General features: G+C 42.2%; 1 protein-coding gene across 1 annotated transcript in view; it reads right to left on the bottom strand.

Moving 5' to 3' along the window:
- Positions 1–352: 352 nt before the first annotated feature.
- The window catches only part of LOC146176674 (uncharacterized), a 37,665-nt gene continuing 13,820 nt past the window's right edge, over positions 353–24,197 (bottom strand). The window contains exons 2-4 of the mRNA XM_084581356.1: positions 19,015–19,497; positions 14,123–14,338; positions 353–2,849 (exon numbers count right to left, since the gene is read on the bottom strand). Of these exons, the coding sequence (XP_084437482.1) occupies positions 2,455–2,849; positions 14,123–14,338; positions 19,015–19,497 (1,094 nt within the window). The 3' untranslated portion in view covers positions 353–2,454. The remainder of the gene's footprint in view (positions 2,850–14,122; positions 14,339–19,014; positions 19,498–24,197) is intronic.

Raw genomic sequence — 24,197 nt, 5'->3', positions numbered from 1 at the left:
CTCCTAATATCGCATCCAGTGCTTAACTGAGCTACATCGGCCGCTGTCCCCCCTGCTACTTTTTTGGGTATTATTGTTGTCTGTATAGGAACCTTCAGAGTGTTCACCAGCGCCACCCTCTACCATAGCGGTGGACGTGGAACGTCCTGTGTTACCACCAGCGTCACATAGAACGTGATCAAGAGCGAGGGCACTGTGCTAGAACCCTCTCACGCTACCTATGGCTTCAATACTGCCAGAACCGAGACACCCGTAAACTACAAGAAGATAAATGAAGGGGAAATGAGAGTGCTCGTTATAATACATGAAGGAAAGAAGCCAACAGTTGGCGAGGCCAAAGAAAGAATTGGGGATTGCACTTTTTTTTTATTTTTAATTCGACAATCACGTAAATTAGTAACATGATCTGTTTAGGTGTCTGTAACTTATGAGTTCAAATAGTTGTCTACACCCCAATTGTGTTCTTATTACAGAAATAAAATAACATACCATGCCTTTGTAAGCACTACATTAAAAAAAACCTGCTTCTTACCCAGCCCTATCTGATGTTGACCAACTCCTAAGGAAATCCCATTCTCCACACCATGACATTTCCCATAAAAGAACCAAATGAAGCCCACAAGATTACACAAGCTGCTTTGCATGAAGCTGGTCATTTATAAGCAAGATCTATCAGGAACATGCATTGGCAGCACAAATAGATGAAAGGTTGTCAAACCTCATGATTTGCTCAAACATGCAAATTCTACTACAATGGGCTACACAAGACAATCTTTAATACACCCAACATATTATCAGAGTCCACTCTCAAAATCTGAAATACCTCTAGAAAAAACTGATAACCCAAATGCCAAGTGCTCAGTAATCCAGCCACTAACCAAAGGAAGTGGCTATGACTAAAAACAGAGGACATAGATTTTCACTTGAAAACTTACACTTTTACGATGGATATACAAATTAGTGACCATCTTGCATCGGTTAAAATGGCAGAGAAAAGGCCCTTTTAGAGACTGTCACTTAAGGAGTTTTAAAAAGCTGCCTTTGCAAAAAAAAATGAAAGCCCCCCCCCCACACACACACACACAGGGGAATACAAAACACAATGAAGCATATACTTTCGTACAGCTAAACGTAAGCCAGGCAAGGTAAGATATGCATCGCAATTAATAAAATTAAGAACATTGCATATATCAACTAGACAGGGATAAGCAACTCCCATTTGCTGAGTATTAACACAAAACAGAAAACGAAAACTATAAATTTGCATCCACCCAGAACTACAGAAAAAAAAACCTACTGATGGTAACTAAATACAAATCAACCTTTTTTGTAAGTATATTAATTTCCGAGATTCAAAATGTAGATGTCGTAACTACTTCTTGCACTTGAGACAGTAGAGCAAAAGCAATTTGTTAATAAAATAAAAACATAACATAAAAAAACCACACATTTGTGGCTGACTTGCTTTGTTTGCACCACTGTTCTTCAGCTGAAAACTAATGCTCTTAAAAATAACATGAAGGGACATCTCATACATTTTACAAATGAGACACGAGCACAAAGTATTACAAAAACACAGTCCTTTCCAAAGTAACTTTCAGGAACTATTTAAATGAACCAACCTTTGAACAAAAATAGCAGAAAACTCAGAAACACAATGTAAAATGGCTGCCTAATTCTGATTTAGCTGACAAGCTGCACTGCCCTCTTAAAGATGTCCAGGGGAAAAGCCTTCCATTTATAGAGCATTCCTAGTTGCTGTGAATAAAGTGGACAGAGGCATGAGACTAGTTTAGGTACCAGCACATTATCCTGGCTGCAAAATGGATAAGCTTTGTGACAGTTACGTGGACTTATTGCCGAAGTGATGCCTGGCAGAAATTTAAGGAAAGATTATATATGAGACCTCAGCTGACATGAAGCCGGCATGCCCAAGAAAAATTTGTCCACATCCTTAAAAAGCTCAAACAAGAGAACAAAAAGCACGAAAACCAATCATGATTCACTGTGTTCCAGTCTTGTTCCTTTGTTGTCATCAGCATGGTGAATATCTTTAAGAATGAATACTACTCAGCCAACCTCTCATGTCAGTATATTTAGGGTTTTGTCAAGGTTATGCACTTTGATTTAAAACAGCTACCGCACAATTCATAATACTGATGTATGCTATGACATGTGTCACCTGTGTATGCTCTGAATACTATACTGATTTTCATATCAATATACACAAGGAAAGCAGTTAGGAGGAAGTTGTGGTTATTAAGATGGTAGTTAAAATACACATCGTCCAAAATTTCCAACAATCAACAACCTCTGCACCCGGCAAAATGTTATCAAACTGCCGCGACTTCATAGGACAGTTGGTTAGTTCAGATGATTTTTCTTTTCATGCAAATTCCGGGTTTTTCTGTATGCAAATGTCACAGAGCAAAAACGGCATGCAAATGGTTTTTCTCACTTGTGTCTTCGTACATGTTTATTCAAGTTCGTACTGGTCACAAAGGCCATTGGACAAAGGTTGCATTTATGGCGCTTCTCACCAGTGTGGTAGCGAATGTGCACAGCCAAGTAATCTGATGAGGTAAACTTCTTGTTGCAGTGGGGGCACTGGTATGGCCTCTCCCCTGTGTGAATGCGAAGGTGACGTTCTAGCTGAGCTTTCGTTACAAAATCCTTGATGCACTGGCTGCACCGAAAGAGGCGCTCTCCAGAGTGTGTTGCCTGGTGGCGCTTGAAGTGGCTGTGGATGTCTGTGGCATACCCACACTCAAGGCACAAGAACCGCTTTTTTCCTCCAGGTGGCTTCTCTTCAAGAAGTGAGCTGCTCTGGCTGACATTTGTCAGTGAGCCTGCACAAAAGGAGAAAGCATGAAAGCATGACTATAACATAATTTACCACTGACCCACCTCACAGGAAGGACTAATAAATGATGAGGATATTCTCAAGGGCAGTTCCTTATGTTATGGGACATGAAGTGCAAAAAACAAAAACAAAAAACAAAAAGCACGATATGACTTATCACCTAATAACTGCATTGGGGTTTGTAGCATTTCTTAATACCTAGTCTTTTGCAACCATCATGCATTTGAGACATGTTTGTTAGAAACAAGCTTATTTATTTATTTAAAATAAATAAACGTATTATTAACAAACTTGTCTAAAATGCACAGTAGTTGCAAAGGGCTAAGTATTAAAAAATGATACAAATTCCAATGCGGTTAAGCCCCGCCGTGGTGGTACGGTGGTTATAGGGCCCTCAACTGCTGTACCCGACATGCGGGATCGAATCCCGGCCGCAGCAGCCACTTTTTGATGGAGGCAAAAATCAAGACACTTGTGTGCGGTGCCCTGTCAGAGCATGTTAAAAAATCCCACGTGGTCAAAATCCAGTGCCTTCCACTACAGTATCTCTCATAGCCTGAGTTGCTTTGGGACGTTAAACCCATAAGCAAAAACAAAAGCAATGCAGTTTAAAAAATTGCACTAAGAGTAAATTCATTGCATTTAGCATCTTCAATTCATGAAAGTATATTATCCACGAAGCATATCAGTAAGCATTACTTATACTGGTTTGCCTTATGAGGCTTAATGTTCCAAAGCAAATCAAGCTACGAGACATGCTGTACTGGAGAACTCCAAGAATTATGACCCCCTGCATTCTAGACACCTGATTGACAATCTCAGCATTGCAAGATGGATAAGCAAGTACAGTTTCACTCAATCAACACTAGCTGCAACTTCTAAAGAAGCGCAGCAAAATCGCAAAATGTCATTACTAAATTCACTATGCCTTTGCCTCTTCAACCAAGGTAAGCACGCACCAAAAACACAGCATAACAGAAAATATGAACAGGTACACCAAGGAAGGAAGAAGAATGAGAAATAAAACTCCATAATCAAAGCTACAGATACTGTGAGGAGTGCATGCTGATCTCATGTTAAATCTATCTTGTTTGTAACTCCTTAATTTCTGCATGTGTGCAACTGTAGAATGCACCAACCATGGGCAGGCACGTAATGAACTGAGAGCTACTCAGACTAAGGAAAAAACACTGATTTCAAAAGAGGCCAGTAGAAGTACTGTCCTGTAGTGAGAATTGTCTTAGCAACATTAAATAACAACACTTGATACCGCTATAGATATATACACTGGGTGTCCAGCTAACTTCAACCAAGGGTTAAAAAATAATATATTAGAGGTAGGCCACAGAAACCAGTTGCATACAACTGCCAGCCACCTTGTGCACCACAGTCAATTTTTTGTTTTGGAATTACTTAATTAGCTAATTATATTAATGTTTCCTAATTTACTAGATAATGACTTTAGACCATAGATGTGAATTGGAAAATTGAAGAGCACGTTCAGAAACACCCATTCCATTAACTGCGGTAAAGAAAGCACCACGTTTATCCCTTTTTCCAGGCTCCAAATAAAGCCCGCGAAATACAAATAAAATCACGTGACAAACGCATTTGCACACCCCAATTGGTTCAAGTTAGCTGGGACACCCAGTATATATATATTATACATATACAGAGAGATTCGCTGCAGCTAGCTTGATCTAGTTAGTAGTGCTATCAATGTAGTGCTTTTCAAGTCCACACAATGCTGCACTTGGGACGTGTGTGGACGACTACCCAACAAAGCCAACAAACCAACAAATATTATAATGCAATACAGCAGTTAAAGAAAAATAGATATATTAGTCAGTCATAACAGCACAAACGGTGAACAGTGAAATTAGTTGTGGGCACAGGGCAGACAAATATGTCATACATAAGCCTCATCACAAAACAGTCGAGCATCCAGCCTTTCCTTTTATACACATCCAACCACCTTCAGTTCAGTTCAGTCGTTCAGTCGTGTCCGACTCTTCGTGACCCTATTGACCATGTCACGCCACGCTTTCCGGTCTCTCACTATCTTCCTAACATCACATAACTTCATCTGCAGTGCCTCGAGGATGCCATCTAACCATCGCGTTCGCTGCCTACCCCTTCTCCGGCGACCCTCAACCTTTCCCAACATCAAATCTTTCTCCAGCGACTCCTCTCTTAGTGGCACCATATTCAAATGCCAACCACAAAAACTTTGGGATGGAATGTTTTAAGAATGGCAGAGTGCAATGGCAAAGAACTAGTATTTACAGCTAGAAAAGTTACATAGAAGCCTGCAATATATAGATATGTGCAAAAGGCTGTGGACACATATTGTAAACTGAAAAGGAATAAAGGGAGAGCAAATGCTGACACAGTGTGTGAATATGCAAGCTGCCCTTCAGTTGTGAGGGAAGGTGAGCAGCAATGGCTCTAAAACAGGAATATGTGAGTAGTGGCTAACCTGCAAAAAAAAAAAGTATAATACGTAACTAAGGGCAACTCCAATGCTTGCTCAAGAGTCTATACTGGGAATCAACCTGAACAACTTCTATGACTGCAGAAGCATATATACAGACGTAATTATCTGTAATTACTTGAAAGGGGCTTTGTTTGCATTGCAAATGGTTTTCTTATGACAATATTATGGTTGTGGAGATATTCAAAGAAGAATTAGTTATTCAATTTGTATTTAAAAAATTACCAAATAGACTGGAAATTTTCAAATTCACAGCAGTTTCCCTACACTCCACACTTCACTGCAATGTTTTATCACTTGGGCTGTGCAGTAAAACATCTTCGAAACATGTGGTCAATTTTAAAGAGGGGCCTTCCTTACAATGCGTTCAAAGCAGAGCACCTGACCAAACTAGGAAAAAAAGGCATTTCTACTTTGCTTTCATCACATATGCAGACATCCATCGTGCAGGTGCTCATCAGATAAAATTGTGATGTAAATGGTTTTTGGCAGTGTTTTCAGGCCTATTCAATAATGTGACGAATTAGTTAATTCAGACATCTTTGCTAGTCCCTTGAATGCTGAGTTAATGAGTTTATCACATTCAGCAGTAAATTTATGCCATATTTTCTTATGTATAAGGTGCAACCCTCATATTAAAAAGCTTTCTACAAAATAATTTGGTATATCAGACTCATCTCAATTTATACAGGTTAGGGCAATAAGACTTGACTATAGATGCTTGCGCGACCATCGTAAAGCACTCTGTGCCAGAAAGAAAAATTTTGCTAATGACAGGAAAAAAAGCAGCAACCCTCATACCTGAAAGTACTGTCAGATAGTGAGAGCAGCGACACTTCATTATTACTCAAATGAATGAAAATTTCTAGCAACAGCGCTGAAGCATCTTTACTGTGCTCATAATTCTTGTGCCGATCGTTGTTGCGCTCGGGCGCTCTGACACATGCGGCAAAGCTCACCCAGGAAGTGGGAAACAGATAAGCAGTATCCACAAAACGATGTTGTAAATCACAACTGGAAAAATGAGTCGTCTTTCCCCAGCTTGTCTTGGCAGTGTGGAAATGGTGAGGAGCATGAATTTCGCCACCTTTTGGCATTTTATATTACTAAAGCTCTATGTACTCATGAGGCGACCGTAGATAATTTATTTCCAAAAATCTCTACCGCCATTGTTTCACAATAAGGTTCACCTATGAACATTGTGAGAAATAGAAAAAAAATGCACACAAGAAATGCACACAAGGCGCACCGTTGTATAGGATCCACAACTAAAATTTTGGAATTAAAAACAGGTCTTATATACCGGAAAATACGGTACTGCATTTGCCTGTAGGCTATACCCTTTTGTGCAATTATAGTTTATTTCATTTACAAATACCATACGAGTTCTCAAAAAAAATTTTCTCATCAGATACTCGACATTGGATTTATTATTTAAAGGGAATGTTTCTAATATTCGTAATAGAACATTTCAACATTCACACATCTCTAGACAATATGCAAAATGCACACCACAGACTGCAGCTAAAGAGAAAACAGAAGGTCATCAAGTGATGTCCTGATGATGTCAAAACATCAAACAAAACAAAAACAAAAGTGATGTCATAGGCAGATTAAGAGGACTTACACACCGCTCCCACCCTCTCTATTAGATCTTTACATTCCACGTGACACTCGCGGTAACACAGGACGGTCCACATTTTGTGCTACGGATGAAGGTGACACAGACAAACTCACAGGTAGTTTACACATAACACAAATACCTTACATGTGTGTTGTGTTACAGTTACAGGATCAGATAATCACAAGCGACCAGCTGGGCATCTGTCTAGTAAAAATGGCCACATTGCAAACAGTGAAATAATTGTGCGACCCGAAGCCACCACCAGCAGCAGTGTGTGGTTTTTTCCTATACGGTCTAATCAGTTGTCTAAGCAACAACTTAAAAAAAAAATACTAGAGCTGTTGTTCTGTCAGTGGCTGTTGGCTCCCTTTGTACGTAAAACGTAACGAGCCCCTCACTTTCCCTATGTTCGTTACCTAATAATACATGTGGGGTTAAATTTTAAGAGCTTGACAGATGAGCCCTGAAATAAACTATTATAATTCAAAGTTTAGTCCAACTATTATCAGCATGGCTATTGAAAAAAGATTACATGAAAGAAAAAAAAAAGAAAAAACCAGCTGACATTTCAGCTTAAACCTTGCGGAACTGTGTGCCTGCCTATCTCTCTAATTAGTCAAAATAAAGTGCCTTACCATCTCATCACCTTAAAAACCATAACAATATTCGAAAACATTACTTGACAGATGGAAGTGCCAACTGCAAAATCAACCCTGTAATCTCTGAAGCCAATCATTGCAATACTGATAGATGAGACAAATATGTACACGATGGTTTCCAAGGAAGAGTAACTGCAACTCATCATTTAAAAGAGCCTACCCACATTGTGGGGAACAATGTTTTTCCTTCCTTCAGGTTACTGAACTAGGCTGTGCAATTCTGATTGGTACATTGTGCAAAAACGCATTGTAGCAAATCAGACTCACAAGTAACACTACAAGCCAGTTGGTAAAACTCACAAGCCGCACTGACAGTAAGTGGGCGGTGAGGAAACATAGAACAGGGCCTTTTTGCAAAGCTATACTGGATGCACAAAAATAGTGATTTTGGTTTTGTGCACCACCATTTTTTTCACTCAATTTGATCGCGAAGTACACCCTGAAACCAACTCTGAGAGGGAGTGCAGTTTCCAATATATTTAGAACACACTGCTACCATGAGTTTCATCCATTAATAACAGCACAGATTCTAAAAAGCATTGCTTTAATATTGGGGCAATCGTTCAACAGACCCTTCATGAATAAAATTTAGACAAACGATGTGTGTTCCACAATCTCATGCCCAAACAAAAGCGGTGACCTCTGAAATAGCTGTCATTTTTGTTTTAGCATGTGTGGCCACTTTCGTGGCAAAGTATGCAGCTGTCAGTTGCAAAAACTACAAGGCACAGTTCTTGCGATAATGCCATTGTCATGCTGGAAATAAATGGTGCAAAAAGTGCCACATCCGAAGAGCCTGACAATTTTGCACAGCTACAATGGAGGGGCAATTGCACATGTTTGCAAAATGCAGTTGTTAGTGGCCTACAACAGAATGGAGTAGGTTGCCAAATTCTCCCATCATCAAGAAATTCTGCACTCTCATCCTGGATCTTCACGTCTGTGAGCACTTCGGATTTGTGAACCACGTTTCTGCAGTCGCACGTGACGATGCAGTGTCAGAGTATCCAGAGGTATTCAGCGATATGCGGTGCGTCAAAGTGACGTACCGTGAGGTCCTCAGGGATGGAGCCACCCCTGCAGTAAAGCAACTTGTTGGTCCCACAGACACTGCTATGACCGCTAAAGCAGGAGCCGAACCACTTGTCTGAGGCAACATAATCAAGATACAAGAAAAAAAAGACTGGGCAAGTCCTTTGGTCACCGCTTTGAAGAAAGGTGGTCAACTTAGGATTTGCCTATACCCTAGGGCCATAAACAGGCGAGTGAAACGAGAACGTTAGCAGCTGTCTAAACGCGAGGATACTTACAGTGAGTTGGTTAGTACTAAATGGTCCTCAACTCTGGATGCCAATTAAAGTTTCAATGAAATGTCATTAGGCTCGGAAGCCACAAGGATATGTATGTTTGCAACTCTCTTCGGAAGGTGCCAGTATAGCTTCAGCTGCCAATCGGCATTGCCTCAGCAGCAGACGTACTATTTCAGAGGACCATGTGTCAGATCCTAGAGAGACAGAACAAGAGAAAAGCATATCAAAAGGTTGCAGACAATGCTAGCGAGGGCCAAGAAGCAGGGGCTCACTTTCAACCTGAGCAAATGTGATCTGGGCCAAAAGCAAACACAGTTTCTTAGTGATGTGATCAACAGCGAAGACATTTCTCCCAGTCCATCACTGGTTCAGAGCATTGATGACTTCCCACTACCGGCTACTAAGACTGATGTGCAGAGATTACGGTTGATAAACTATTTTCAAAAAATAATTGCCCAGCCTGCCTGCTACTGGTATTACCCTGGTGCAAGATGATGGAATCTTCGAGTGGACTGCGCATCAGGCTGAGTGGGAGGTGCTAAAAGCTTGCGTGTGCTCAAGTCCTGTGCATGCACTGTTTGACCCGACAAAACCTGTGAAGCTATCAAGCGATGCCTCCGAGTATGAGTTTAGGGCAGCAAGTTTAGAAAAGCACCCTGAAAGGTGCCGGTCAATTACCTATGCCCTTCATGGTTCTTTCATGAGCTAAGACGTGACAACTGCAAAGTAAACCAGAGGTTTTGGTGGTCCTACTTAGTTTGGAAAAATTTTGTTTACAGTTGACAGTTCAAGCACAAACTCACCATAAGCCTCTCAATACTAACTGCGCAGAAAAGTGTTGGGGATATGCCACCCCATTTGCAGCGATATTTTTTCTATGATGCCAATGAGGTATGACTTTTATCTACAGTATGCCCTTGCAAAGAAGTTGGTGGTGCCAGCCTTACAGAATAGAGCGCTCTCTATGAGCAAGGCCGGCAGTATCGAGCTGGTGGACGTGAAAGCGCATGCAGTCAAGGTTCACCTTGTCAACGACACCCCCAGATTACAACTGCTTCCTGAAACGGCAGAAGTGGTGCGTTGCTTCCAAGGTTTCCCATTGCCTGGACCTTACAGCCACTTTGCTGGTGAGCTGATGAAGGTTGCCGGAGTACTGTTTAAAGGAACAAAAGTAGTCATTCCCAGTAAACCACGAGAAAAAAAATGCTAGAAAGGATCCACAATGGCCACCTTAGCATTAACAAAAGCAAGGCCTGGGCTAGAGGACCGGTCAAGTTCCATGACTGCCCTGGGCAAAGATAGGAGTCAATCTGTTCGAGTACAGTGGCAATTCCTATGTTATGCCATACTAAGCATTCTTTAATTTTCGTGAAGTAGAGCTACTTCGAAATACCACAGCACGAACTGTCACAGCAGCGTTGGGTAGGATGGTTGCTAGGCATGACATACCCCTGGAAGTGAGCATTGACAACAGCCCACAATTCACATCAAGGGAATTCTGACAATTTGCTGGGAAATATTACTTTCAGTATTTAACATTCATTCTCTATTTTCCCTGCTCTAATAGCCCAGAATAAGAATGCCTTCTTGAACATACAGTGCCAAGCAGTTGAGGACAACAGCCAATTAAGGAACACAAGAGCTCTGTATAAGACAATCAAAGATATCAAAGGAAGCTTCTGTCACAAACAAGGCAATGACCTCACTGAAGCCTCAGAGATAAAGAAGAGGTGGCAGGAATACACAAACTGTACAAGAAGGACCCGAATGTGCAAACCCAACATAAGACGGTTGTGATTACTGATCTCGAGCCGGGCATCCTGAAGAGTGAAGTTGAATGGGCCTTAGCCAGCCTTGCTAAGAACAAAGCTAGCGGAATTGATGGCCTTAGCCAGCCTTGCTAAGAATAAAGCTAGCGGAATTGATGGCATTCCAGCTGAGTTGCTTCAAAACCTCAACCACGACGCTGTTAACACACTGCATACATTATGTCAAAAGATTTGGACAACCCTGCAGTGGCCACAGGATTGGAGGAGGTCAGTTTACATCCCCATTCCAAAGAAAGGCAGTGCCAAAGATTGTTCCAACTACCGCACGATCGCGCTTATTTCGCATGCTAGCAAGGTGATGTTAAAAATCCTGCAAGGTAGGCTGCAGCAGTATGTGGATCGGGAGCTTCCGGACGTGCAAGCTGGGTTTCGCAAGGGCAGAGGAACTAGAGACCAAATTGCCAACCTTCGCTGGATCATGGAAAAAGCAAGAGAGTTCCAGAAACCCATCTACATCTGCTTTGTTGATTATGCGAAAGCGTTTGACTGCGTAGATCACAGCAGATTGTGGCAAGCTCTCCAAGAGATGGGAGTTCCAATTCACCTCTGTCTCCTCAGGAACCTGTATGAAGGGCAAGAGGCCACAGTCAGAACTGGGCATGGTCTTACTGATTGGTTTCCGATTGAGAAACGAGTGAGGCAAGGCTGCATACTGTCGCCCTGCCTATTTAACCTATATGCAGAGTGCATCATGAGGAAGGCTGGTCTGGACGAGTCTTCAGCTGGAGTGAAGATTGCTGAAAAACGTATCAACAACCTGAGATATGCGGATGATACCACTTTAATGGCAGAAAGTGAAGTGGAACTCAAGAGACTTCTGATGTGCGTACAAGAAAAAAGCGAGAAGTTCGAGCTTAAACTGAACATTAAAAAGACAAAGATCATGGCGTCTTGCCCTATCAGGTCCTGGAGCATCAAGGGACAAGAAGTGGAAGCGGTGACAGATTTTCTCTTCTTGGGCTCCAAGATTACCTCGGAAGGAGACTGCAGCCATGAAATTAGGAGACGCTTGCTTCTGGGAAAGAGAGCAATGGTTAGCCTTGACTGCCTAGTAAAGAGCAGAGACATTAGTCTGCCAACCAAGATCCGTATAACTCGTGCTATGGTCTTTCCAGTTGTGATGCATGGATGCGAGAGTTGGACTCTGAAAAAGACTGACCGCCGAAGAATTGATGCGTTTGAATTGTGGTGCTGGCGAAGACTATTGAGAGTTCCTTGGACTGCCAGAAGATCAAATCAGTCGATATTGTCGACCATAAACCCTGACTGCTCATTGGAGGGTCAAATTCTAAAGTTAAAGCTCAGCTACTTTGGTCATCTGATGAGAAGAGAGGAGTCGCTGGAGAAAGATTTGATGTTGGGAAAGGTTGAGGGTCGCCGGAGAAAGGGTAGGCAGCAAACGCGATGGTTAGATGGCATCCTCGAGGCACTGCAGATGAAGTTATGCGATGTTAGGAAGATAGTGAGAGACCGGAAAGCGTGGTGTGACATGGTCCATAGGGTCACAAGGAGTCGGACACGACTGAACGACTGAACTGAATAGCCCAGAAGAGAAAGGGGTGAAACTTGTAAAACGCATTCTCAATAAGACATCAGTAAATTATCGTACCAAGTTACAGGTCTGCACCCTTGGAAGACTGCCGGTGTCAAAGCAAGCTGCTCATGGGCCAGTGGCTGAGGTCCAGACTTCGCATTGTATATCTCTGCTCAACCAGTCAAACACAAGCAGGACTGCTGCAGAGGAAGGCATCTGCGACCACTGCAAACTGCTGATATGGTACAGCTGAGAGACAAGGGCAATGGGAAAGGAAGAAGTGGCTCCATGATCATCGCTGGTGATAACCGAAGAAGGGTATGAGTTATGACACAACATGATGCACCTCCTCCCTATGAGAGGTATTTTTGTGGAGAGATAAGACCCCAAGGAGGCTGACCTGGATGCATCTGAAGCAGTACCTATGGCCGAGGCCAAAGTTCCAGACACTGTACAGCATCAGTCCACCCCACCTGATACCTAATCTTCCAGCGACAACATAACGGAAACAGCCAAGTGCTAGTGAATGTGTACCCAGGAGGAACAGGAACTGTTTGATCTCGGTAGCGCCTGACTTATGAATATTTTCAACAGTTAATTGAATAGTTCTTTTTCTGTTCTTTGCATTAAAAGAGTAGCTTCAAAGGAAGGATGGTGAATTGGTAGCTAACTAATTTTATAGTAGTCGAGCCAGTAACTAGAGTGCAAAGAGCGCCACGAAGATGTCGGCAATGGGTGCCAAATAAACTGCACTCTTCACGCTCCAGACTCGTTTTGTGCAGAGGACTTGTCGATACACAATCAATGCTCAACTGTATTTGTGGGCTCAAACTCAAAAGTGACCCTTCCTAAGCACGAGAAACAGTTTAGTTTTATTGCGAAAGCAATACTACGCCACACCAGGTCTACGGTGCACGGTCCCACGCTACGGTGCAGGACAAAACAGTTTATGCAGGAGAAACAGTCTGGAAGTGCCTATGTTGCAACTGTTCACGATGATCTGATCACTTCTGCCTCGGGAATAATGCTTCAAATTGAGCTCAAGAGTCTACTCATTTTGTAAACACCGCAACAAAGATGACTTCTATTACAGCTGACCATTTTTACAGCCTTCAGGGCACAATTTCGTCTGGTATACCCACGCTCCTAGTGCCAGTGTTGCCAGACTAAACAGCACATGTTGCCAGACCAGGCACAGTACAGTCTGCTGCTGATCAGTGCAGCCAGACACCGTCCTTCTTTCCTCCTCTCTTATTTTTTTCATCTATCCTTCTTTATATCAGCCCCGAGCACGGCCCACTGCGCCTCTCTCGTCCGCAGAAATAACAATACCATTGTGGAGTTGCTGAAGTAAAGCTCACAGCACTTTATTTCTGGTTATATGTATACATCACTAAGCCAGAATGAAATGTTACAAGAAGCTCAAACTGCAGTAGATAAAAACTTCTATACAGTAACATATTAGTCCTGCACAAACCAAAGAACAAAAAGACTAAAGCTACACGCAGTCTGCCTTCCCTTCATTTACATGCAGCATCACATGATCAACATACAATCCACTGGTAGTGTCACATGGTTAATTGCAGCATCCACAACTATTGAAGTAGCAGCTCATATCCCAGAAAGACTTTCAAGAACTGCTAGCGTGCTTTCAATACTGCCTCTAGACAGAGCACTGGGCCTACAACTGTCCAGCAGTTACATGGATGACGACACTGCTCAACCCAGGTGTGTGTGCTCTGAAACAAATATTAAAATTCCCTTCCATGGACAGCATCGAAATCCTCTACCAACCAGACAATCTCTTGCCTCCACTGCCACCTCCATCCCCTCTATGAGGAATGGCAAAGGCACAGAGGAAGAGGATGAATTGAGCAGTAACTCTGCAAACAGCGGCAAAGGAACTGCTTGGAAGGGCAAAGATATACTCAACTTGTAGAGTCACAGTTAATGCCTTCATGGACGCAAGATGTCTGAGCACTGGCATAGAGAGATCCTTCTTGAGGATCGCATTAGACTGCAAATCTGGAAATTTCAGGAGACACTCAAAAAAAATTATGAGGGACTTTAGCAACTAAAGTAATGAAAGGCGAAATCCTGAGTGCCGCATTCTGCTCTGCAACTGGCACTAATTAGTAATTAATTAATTGTGTAATAATTTGTTGCTTCAGCAAACTATTCATTAATTAGTTGTAAATGACTCAATCAATCAATAATTGGTAATTATTTAATTAGCAATTGATCATTTATTGCCATATGGCCATATAAGGCACGCATTCACACATACTGTGGAGGTGCTCTGTGATTGGTCAAGACCTCTACGTCGTCATCCCGCCTCGGCCAATCAGGACACCGTAAAAGCAGGATATATTTTGTCCACGACAGCATTACCCATTAAAGGCTTTCGCCTTAATAATTACGAGGGTTGCTTTCACGAGCTGCTGCCAATGCCATGTGTGAGATGGCATTACTGCACTCCTGCATGGGGTTAGCTAAGCATAGATATGCAGAGAGACAGTGTTTGGAAGTGAACAAGCTCCTGCTGGTGCTCAATTTCCAATCACACTGTGAACCATTTTGAGTGAATCCATAAACTCACCTAGAGCACGTCAGCACACCTAAGACATCAAACAAAAAGCTCCGACACTGCTAGATGGTCACTCCTCGGGACAAAGTAGCAAGCACCCTGAACTTAAAAATAAATAAATAAAACAGAAGCACAAAATGCCCAGTGGCCTTTACCTCCTTTTACGATGGCCACCCTGCGGGTGCTTCCCATGGCAGTCCAGAACCAACTGCACATTCCTTCACTCTCATCACAATGCCCAATTCATTAGGCAAAGTGCGTGTCTCCCTCCTCTTCCTGGGAGGAGATTTCCATTTCTTCCCTCAACCAGCTGCTAGCCATGGCAGGTGGTATTGTGCTTTGCTAACAACTGCCACGGTTGGAAGTGGTGAGCTACACCGAAAATAGCAACGATACGCAATTCTGAAATGGGTGTCAAAAAGCTGTGCTTAGCAATTTAAAAGAATTATGACTTCATGTAAATGTGTACATCCGAAATGTGTTCTTCTAGAGAAATCACGCCTCCGCACCAAGACATTTTCCATAAAAGAACAACCGACTGAAGCCAAGGTTACACAAAACTGCATTGCATAAAGCCAGTTATTTATAAACAAGATCAATCAGGAACATGCGTTGACAACACAAATACTAGAAAAAAGCTTGCCAATCTTGTGATGTACACAAGGATGTGAATTCCACAACAAGGAGGTACACATGACAATCCTTTATACACCCAATATATTCCCAGAGTACACCTCTAATACCTCAAACATCTCTATCTGCAAGAAAAACTTACAACCCAATAACCATGTGCTCAGTAATCCAGCCACGAACCAAAAAAAGTGGCCATGAGTAAAAACAAAGAATATAAATTTTCACTTAAATATTTCACTCACAATAATTCTGGAGACAAAAATACAAATTCAATGCCACTCAGAATCTCGTGTCAGTTTAAATGGCAGAGAATGGACCCTACAGGACAATGATGAGAAAAGATGCAAGACACATTAGTTGAATATTTAAACATTAGAGGCATTTAAAGAGTTCTACATAGCTCCCTTTGCAAAAAGAATGAAACTGAACACAGGGGAATACAGAAACAATGAAGCACATACTTTTGCATGGCAAGAAGGTCAGCCGGACAAGTAAGATATACATCACAACTCTTAAAATTAAAATACTGCATTATATCAACTAAATGAAAATAAGCACCTCCCATTTGGAGAGTACCAACACAAACAGAAAAAGAAAATTGTAAACTCACATCTCTCACAGCCATAGAAAAAAAGAACCTACTGGTGGCAGCTGAGGAAAAGTACCGTATTTACTCGAATGTAATGCGAGTTTTTTCCAAGATTTATTCCGCTTAAAGTCTACCCTCGCGTTATAATCGAATACTGCTCTTCGAATGGCCTAAAGCAGTGCCGCGGTGCAGCCATTTGGAAGCTATCAGCTCGGTTTCGGTTTCCGCAGTTTGCTATGTTATGTTGGCAACATGGGTATCACGGAAGCCAAATTAGGCCAAATCCCCATCCATCCAAAGCCAAACCGTTCTTTGTGTTCGTTGCAATCTTGCGCTCAACGCGTGGTGTTCTCGTGGCGTCTTTCGCAGTGTTGATTCAGTGCACACGATGGCAACGCGTCGTGCTCAGTACGACGCTCGTTTTAAGAGAAACACGATCTTGTTAGCTGAAGAGCTCGGGAATTCTGCTGCAGCTCGAAGACTTGATCTCAACAAGTCAACCATCCGCGGGTGGCGGCTGCAACGGGAGGGGCTTTTTAAATGTGAGCCCGACCGCAAAGGATTTCGTAGGCCTCGCCACGGCCATCACGTCGAGCTGGAAAAAAAAGTGGCGGACTTTGTTATCGAGCAGCGCAACCGTCTCATGGGAGTTAGTGTCGAGCTGATCTGTTGGAAGGCTAGAGACGTTGCTCGGGAGATGGGTATACCCTCGGAGAAGTTCAGGGCATCTAGTGGGTGGGCCCAATGGTTCATGAGAAGGAATGGATTTTCTCTGCGGCGAACAACATCGATACAGCAGAAGTTACCGGGAGACTGAAGAAAAGCTGCAGGAATTTCAGCGCTATGTGATCAACTTGCGCCGTTCGTCGAATATGCCATTGGGGCATATTGCTAACGCCGACCAGACTGCGGTGTATCTGGACATGCCGATGGCCACAACTGTTCACAGTGTAGGTGCCCCAGAAGTCTGTATTAGGACCACTGGGAACGAAAGAATGAGGTTGACTGTGACGCTGGCGTGCCTAGCAGATGGCCACAAGCTGCCGCCATACATAATTTTTCGGCGCAAGACTATGCCGAAGGAGGTGTTCCCGAGGAATGTTATCGTCCGCTGCCAGGAGAAGGGGTGGATGGAGGCATCGCTGGTGCTCGACTGGATTAAAACCGTGTGGTGCCGTCGACCAGGCGCACTTCTTCACCCAGCATCAATCCTGGTGTTGGATTCATTTCGCGCACACCTGACTCCTGATGTGAACAAGAGGCTGGAGAATACAAAAACTCACCTTGTAGTTATTCCCGGAGGCATGACCTTTGTGCTGCAGCTACTGGACGTCTGTCTGAATAAACCGTTCAAGGACAGGGTACGGAAACTGTACAACGACTGGATCCGGGAAGATCAGGCTCTGACGCCCTCCGGCAAAATCAAGCGACCGTGCGCTTCTCAGATAGCTGAGTGGGTGTCTGCCGCGTGGTACAGCCTGCCTCACGACATGGTCGTTCGTTCGTTCAAGAAGTGCTGCATATCTAATGACCTCGATGGCACAGAGGATTACATCGTCTGGGAGGTCGACAGCGAAAAGGAGGACTCTGTTTCCGAGAACTCTGAGTCCGAAAGCGAGGAAGGTGAATAAACATGTTGGCCACGATGTTCATTAAAGGTACTTTGTTTTGCATCTGTAAGCCTCGCGTTATATTCGTGGTTTTATTTTTTTCCCACTGAGCAGCATGTAAAGTCACCCCTCGCGTTACATTCGCGGTCGCATTACATTCGAGTAAATACGGTAAGCCTTTTTTGTAAGGATTAACTTTCGAGATTCATAATGTAGATGTCATAACCAATATTTGCAATTAAGAAAAAAAAAGGCTAGGACAGTAGAGCAAAATCAATTTGTTAATAAAATAAAAACATGAAGTAAGAAAGCACATGTTTGTGGCCAATTCACTTCATCAGCACCAGTGTTCTTGAGCAGAAAACTAATGCTTTTAAAATCAACACGGAGAGACATCTCACATATCTTTTACAAATTATACACAAGCATAGGGTACAAAAACACAGCCCTTTTTAAAGTAACTTTCAGGAACTACGGAAAGGAACAAAACTTTGACAAAAGGAGCAGCTAAACCAGGTAAAATAGAATGTAAAATGGCTGCCCGATTCTGGTGTAGCTGACAGCTGCCCTGCCCAAGATGCACAGGAGGGCAGCTCTCCATTTAAAGAGTGCCCTCAGTTGCTGCGAATAAAGTGGACAGGTCTAAAGGGGCACAAGACCATGTTAGGTGCCTGGAAACTGCAAACTGAAAACAATATTAAACATGACCTTTGTGGCGGTCACGAGCAAAGCCTTACTACCGAAGTGAAACTTAGGGGGAGATTTTCAATGAGACCTCAGCTGACATGAAACCAGCATGCTCAAGAGAGATTTGTTCACATCCTTAAAAAGCTCAAATTGGACAACAACAACAAGCATGAGAACTAATCTAAATTCAGTGTGTTCTTATCTTCTTCATTCATTGTTATCAGCATGATAAATACCTTTCTGTAACGATAAACACCAGCTTAGTCAACCTTTCAAATCAGTATAATTAGGGTTTTCAAAAGATTATGCACTTTGATTTAAAAAAGCTGCTGCACAGTTCACAAACTGATCTCTTTTAATGACGTCACCTTAATAAGCTTTGAATACTATACCCATTTTAATATCAATAGACAAAAGGAAAGCAGTTAGGAGGAAGTTAGTGATAATATGATATTAGTTAAAATGCCCAAGATATGGACAACAAGCTGTCTCTTTGGCAGATAAGGTACATCTCACATTGCTCCAAAATTGTCCAGCAACTTGCACACTCGCCAAATGCTACCAAAACTGTCGCAACTTCATAGGACAGTTGGTTAATTCAGGTGATTTTTCTTTTCATGCAAATTCCGGTTTTTTCTGTATGCAAATGTCACAAAGCAAAAACGACATGCAAATGGTTTCTGTCGCTTGTGGATTCGTACATGATCATTCAAGTGTGAACTGGTCACAAAGGCCATCGGACAAAGGTTGCATTTGTAGGGCTTCTCACCAGTGTGGTAGCGAATGTGCAAAGCCAAGTAATATGCTGCGGCAAACTTCTTAGTGCAATGAGGGCACTGGTATGGCCTCTCGCCTGTGTGAATGCAAAGGTGACGTTCTAGGCGGTCTTTCCTTAAGAACGCCTTCGTGCAAAGGCTGCACTGAAAGGGGCGCTCTCCAGAGTGTGTAGCCAGGTGGTTCTTGAAGTGGCCATGATTGTCTGTGGCATACCCACACTCAGGGCACAAGAACCGCTTTTTTCCTCCAGGTGGCTTCTCTTGAAGAAGTGAGCTCCTCTGGCCGACATTTTTCAGTGAGCCTGCACAATACGAGAAAGCATGACTATCACATAATTTACAGCTGGCCCACAGACTAATGAATGATAAGGATACTCCAAGGGCAGTTCCTTATGTTATTGGCACATGTGGTGGAAAATTCACAAAAACAAAATTCGTGACATGGGTCTTGAGGTAAAAGATGATCCGACTTATTGCTAACGTGTCTCAAATGCATGATAGATGCAAAAGACTAGGTACTATTAAGGAATGCTACAAACCCCGATGCAGTTTAAGAAAATAGCACTAACAATGAATTACACACTGTCCTCTACAGTGTGTTACGCACCTTCTACAGATAGAAGTATAACCCATGAAAAATATCAGTGAGCATTACTTTTAGACGTGAAAGGGCCTCATTGCACTCCAGGAACCAATCTACATTCTACAAAGATATCTGATTGACAATTTCAGGATAGCAAGACGGGATATGTAAATGCAGTTTCACTCAACACCAGCTGCAATGTTAAAAAAAGCACAGCAACATAGCTCACAACGAAATTACTAAATTTACTCTCTTTGGCTTTAAAATTTCAACGAAGGTAATTAAAAAACACAGCAACAAATAATGTGCACATGTACACCAAGAAGGAAGGGTGTGAAAAGAATGAAAAAGAAAACTCTATTGAGCTACAGATGCCATTAAGAGTGCATGCTGATCTCATGTTATATATACCTTGCCTGTAAGTCCTTAATTTCTGCATGTGTGAGTAATTGCAAAATACACCAAGCATGAGCAGACACCTAATGAACTAAGAACTACCCAGAATAAGGAAAAGAGCACACTGGTTTCAAAGCACGCCCGCAGGAGTAGTCTATGAGAATTGTGTTAGCAACTTTAAATATGTATATATTATACATAGAGATTTGTTGCAACCAGCCTGATTTAGTAAGTAGAGCAATCAATGTAGTGCTTTTCAAGTCCACATTATGCTGCACTTGGGATGTGTGTGGATGACTGCACTACACAGCCAGCTGATCTCAAATTTTATAATGCAATAAAGGAGTTGTTAAGAAAAGAAATAAAATATATTAGCCACAACTGCATGAGCAGTGAACAGTTACATTAGAAGTGGGCACAAGCAAGACAGACATCATTACATCACAGAACACTCAAGCATCTTGCCTTTCCCTTCTATAGCACATCCAACTGCCTAGTGGCAATGTATAGAGATTACAGCCACAAAACACAAAAACTAGGTCAGAATGTCTGAAGAATGAGAGAATAAAATGGCAGAGAACTATCTAAAGCTGCAAAAGTTACATAGAAGCATGCAAGATATTGATATGTGCAAAAGACTGTCGACACATATTGTAAACTGAAAAAGAATAAAGGGAGAGCAAATGTTGACACAGTGTGTGAATATGCAATGGGCATAACAGGTGATGCGGAGAATCTCTTCAACCAGCTGCCCTTCAATTGTGAGGGAAGGTGAGCAGCAATGGCTCTTTGAGTAGTGGTGAACCTGCAAAAAAAAGTTATAATAGGTATAATACTTAACTAAGGGCAACTCCAATGGTTGCTCAGGAGCCTATACTGGGAATCAAATTGGACAACTCGTATTACTGCAGAAGCATATATACAGACGTAATTACTTGTGATTACTTGAAACGGGCCTCTTTTGGATTGAAAACATTTTTCTTATAACAGTATTAGTGTTGGGAGAATATTCAAAACGAATGTTTCTATTAGAAAATTACCGAATACACCAAAAATTTTCGAATTCAAAGTTTTCCAACACTGCACGCTTCACCACAGTGCTTGAGCGCATGAACTATGCTGTGAAACATCCTCAAAAACGTGACAAGGTCGTTTTTAAAGAGGGGCTTTCCTTTAAACTGCGCACAAAGCAAAAGCACTTGAACAAACTGGGAAAAAAGCACTTCTTCTTTGCTTTCACCTGATATGCGGACATCCATCAAGCAGGTGTTCATGACAAAATTACTGTGATGCAAATAGTTTTTGGCCCTGTTTCAGTTATTTTTCAGGTCCATTCGATAATTCAAGGAATTGGTAATTCAGACATTTTGCTCCTCCCTTGAATGACAAAATAATGAGAAGTTACAACATTCAGCATTAATCTTATGCCATAATTCTCGGTGCATAAGAAGCACCCATAATATTTAGAGGCTTTCAAGAAAAATTTGGTATATCAGATGCATATCAATTTATCCAGGTTAGGACAATAGGACTTGAGTATACATGCTTGCACGGCCACCGCAAAACGCACTGTGCCAAAACGAAATCTCGTTATGTGCTAATGAGAAAAAAAAAAATTATAGGGGGCACTTTGGATCACTAAACTGTGATGAGGCGAAAGCTTCTATCACACGGTGGTCTAAATTCCTCTACTACGGCCCCTTTTTTTCTCTATTTTCACTCCCACCTTCACGATGACGCAATAGAACAAGCTACCAACCAGCATATAAAGCCCCGCTTTAACTGAGCCGTATGAATGTGCCTGCGTGGCCTAGGTATAATGTGAATGCAAAGGTCTTGTCAGGCTGATTCTGATATCACCCTCCCACACTGGCCTCCTATGTGAAAGGAGGGGCCCCAGTTGGCAGCTCCTGCCAAACGTAATGTCAGGAAGCCCAACGTCCAGTTAGTGCTCGGCCATGTCAGCTGCCAGCTCCCACGTAACGGAAGCATTACAAACGAATGGACACAATCAGCGAGCATGAGCAATTAAACGCTATCGCCTTAAAATAAAGCAACACTCATACCTGAAAGCACTGTCACATAGTGAGAGCAGCAACACATTATTATTACCCAAATCATTGAAAGGCTACATTTTCAGATGCGCTATCAAGAAAAGCATGCCAATTTTTCGCGTCAGAATATAGGCATCTTCTTCGCACTCATTCACTGTGCTGATCATTGCGGTGTTGAAGCGCTCTGACACCCATGAAGTGGGGAACATATAAGCAGTAGCCGCCAAATAAGGTTGCAAATCGTAACTGAAAAAGTCGGTCGTCTTTCCCCGGTTTGTCTTGGCAGTGTAGAAAGGGGAACGAGCAAAGATGTCGCCATCTTTTGACATTTAGTATTACTTACGCTCTATGTGCTCGTGATGCGAACGTAGCTATTGTAATTCCTGAAGCCGCTACAGGGATCGTTTCACGGTAAAGTTCACCTATGAGCATTGTGCGAAAGAAAAATAAAATGCACATAAGACGCACCATTGTATAGGACGCACCACCAAAATTGTGATAAAAAAAAAGCACACTTTATACACCGGAAAATATGGTACTGCATTTTCCTGTAGGTTATACACCTTTGTGCATTTATAGCATAATTTCATTTAACATACCAAGAGAAATTCTGAAATAAAAGAGTCGACCAGTATTTGCTGTTTTTTACTTCATTTTTTTCCCTCTCATCAGATATTCGACATTGGATTTCATATTTAAAGGCATTTTTTCTTATACATTCGTATTAGAACATTTAAACATTTGCATACCACTAGGCATGCACATAACAGACTGCAGCTAAACAAAAAACAGAAGGTGATCAAGATTTTCGCCTTATCCAAGAGCAGAACAAGCACTGCTACGAAAGCACTACTTTTCTTTGGGGAAACTTATGCTTGTAATTGAGGAAAGGTGTTTTGGCTATGAAGCAGAGGAATGAAACACAAACATGACACCAGATAAGCATGCAGAGAACAAAAACAAGGTCATCACAACTGCCTGGCACTGAGAGATGCCCCCCACACAGAAAATCAAGTGGCTCCCCTATGGTGCACAGTTCGTAATGCCGATATTTATGTCATGTGGAAAATGCTGTTTTTGCATTATGAGAAAGTAGTGCAGAAGGCAAGGTCACAGCATTTATCACACTCCAGGTATTAACATATTCCTTTATGCCAAAGCACAGAGTTCAAATGCGATGACTGAAAACTAGTGCACAGACGAACGCATCTCAAAGTGAAGTGAAGAAATAATGATGGAGACCTGATTACAGGGGAATGAAAACAGCCTGATCAAGGACCCTACTGTGGCTAATGAGATTTTGGCCAGAATATGATAAGGTGTAATAACCAATTTCTCCAAGCTATTCTCAGGGAAGAAAGCCTAAGCCCACTGGAAACCTGGTGGCATTAGCAAGAACTGTGAGAATACTTTGCAGTTACAGGATCGGATAATCAGATAATCACGCACAACTGGCAAGGCATCTAATGAAAATGGCAACAATGCAAGCAGTCGGGTATGGTGAGACAGTAAAAATATTGGAATCCAGATCTGCCACCAGCAGCAAGTGTTCTGCACAATCTAGTTTGTTATTTTCACATTTGCGAAGTCACATTCATAAGCGGCAAGGAAAAAGAAAGAACTGATGGTTTGTTTGACATCAGCGGCTGCTGGCTTCCTGTGTATCTATTTAATAACGAGCCCCTCATGTTCCCAACATTTGTTAGCAAATTACACAAATGAGGGTCTTGAAACTAGTAAAAGTGATGTTACAGGTAGATCAAGAAAATTTCCACACAGTTCCCACCCTCTCTGTTATATCTTTACATTCCACGTGACACCCGCGGTAACACAAGACAATCCACATATCGTGCTATGGATGAGTCTGGCACACACTCTCTGAACGATAGGTTACACACAAAGTAAATCCCTAAGAAAAAAGGATACTTGGCAGCTGTCGACATATAAGGATTCATCAGATGAGCAACGG

Source organism: Amblyomma maculatum, chromosome 10 (assembly GCF_055883805.1).
Source record: "Amblyomma maculatum isolate TAMU_Amacu chromosome 10, ASM5588380v1, whole genome shotgun sequence".
Taxonomy (NCBI): Eukaryota; Metazoa; Arthropoda; class Arachnida; order Ixodida; family Ixodidae; genus Amblyomma; species Amblyomma maculatum.
Note: the sequence above shows the minus strand (reverse complement) of the source record. Positions and strands in the feature narration are given on the sequence as shown.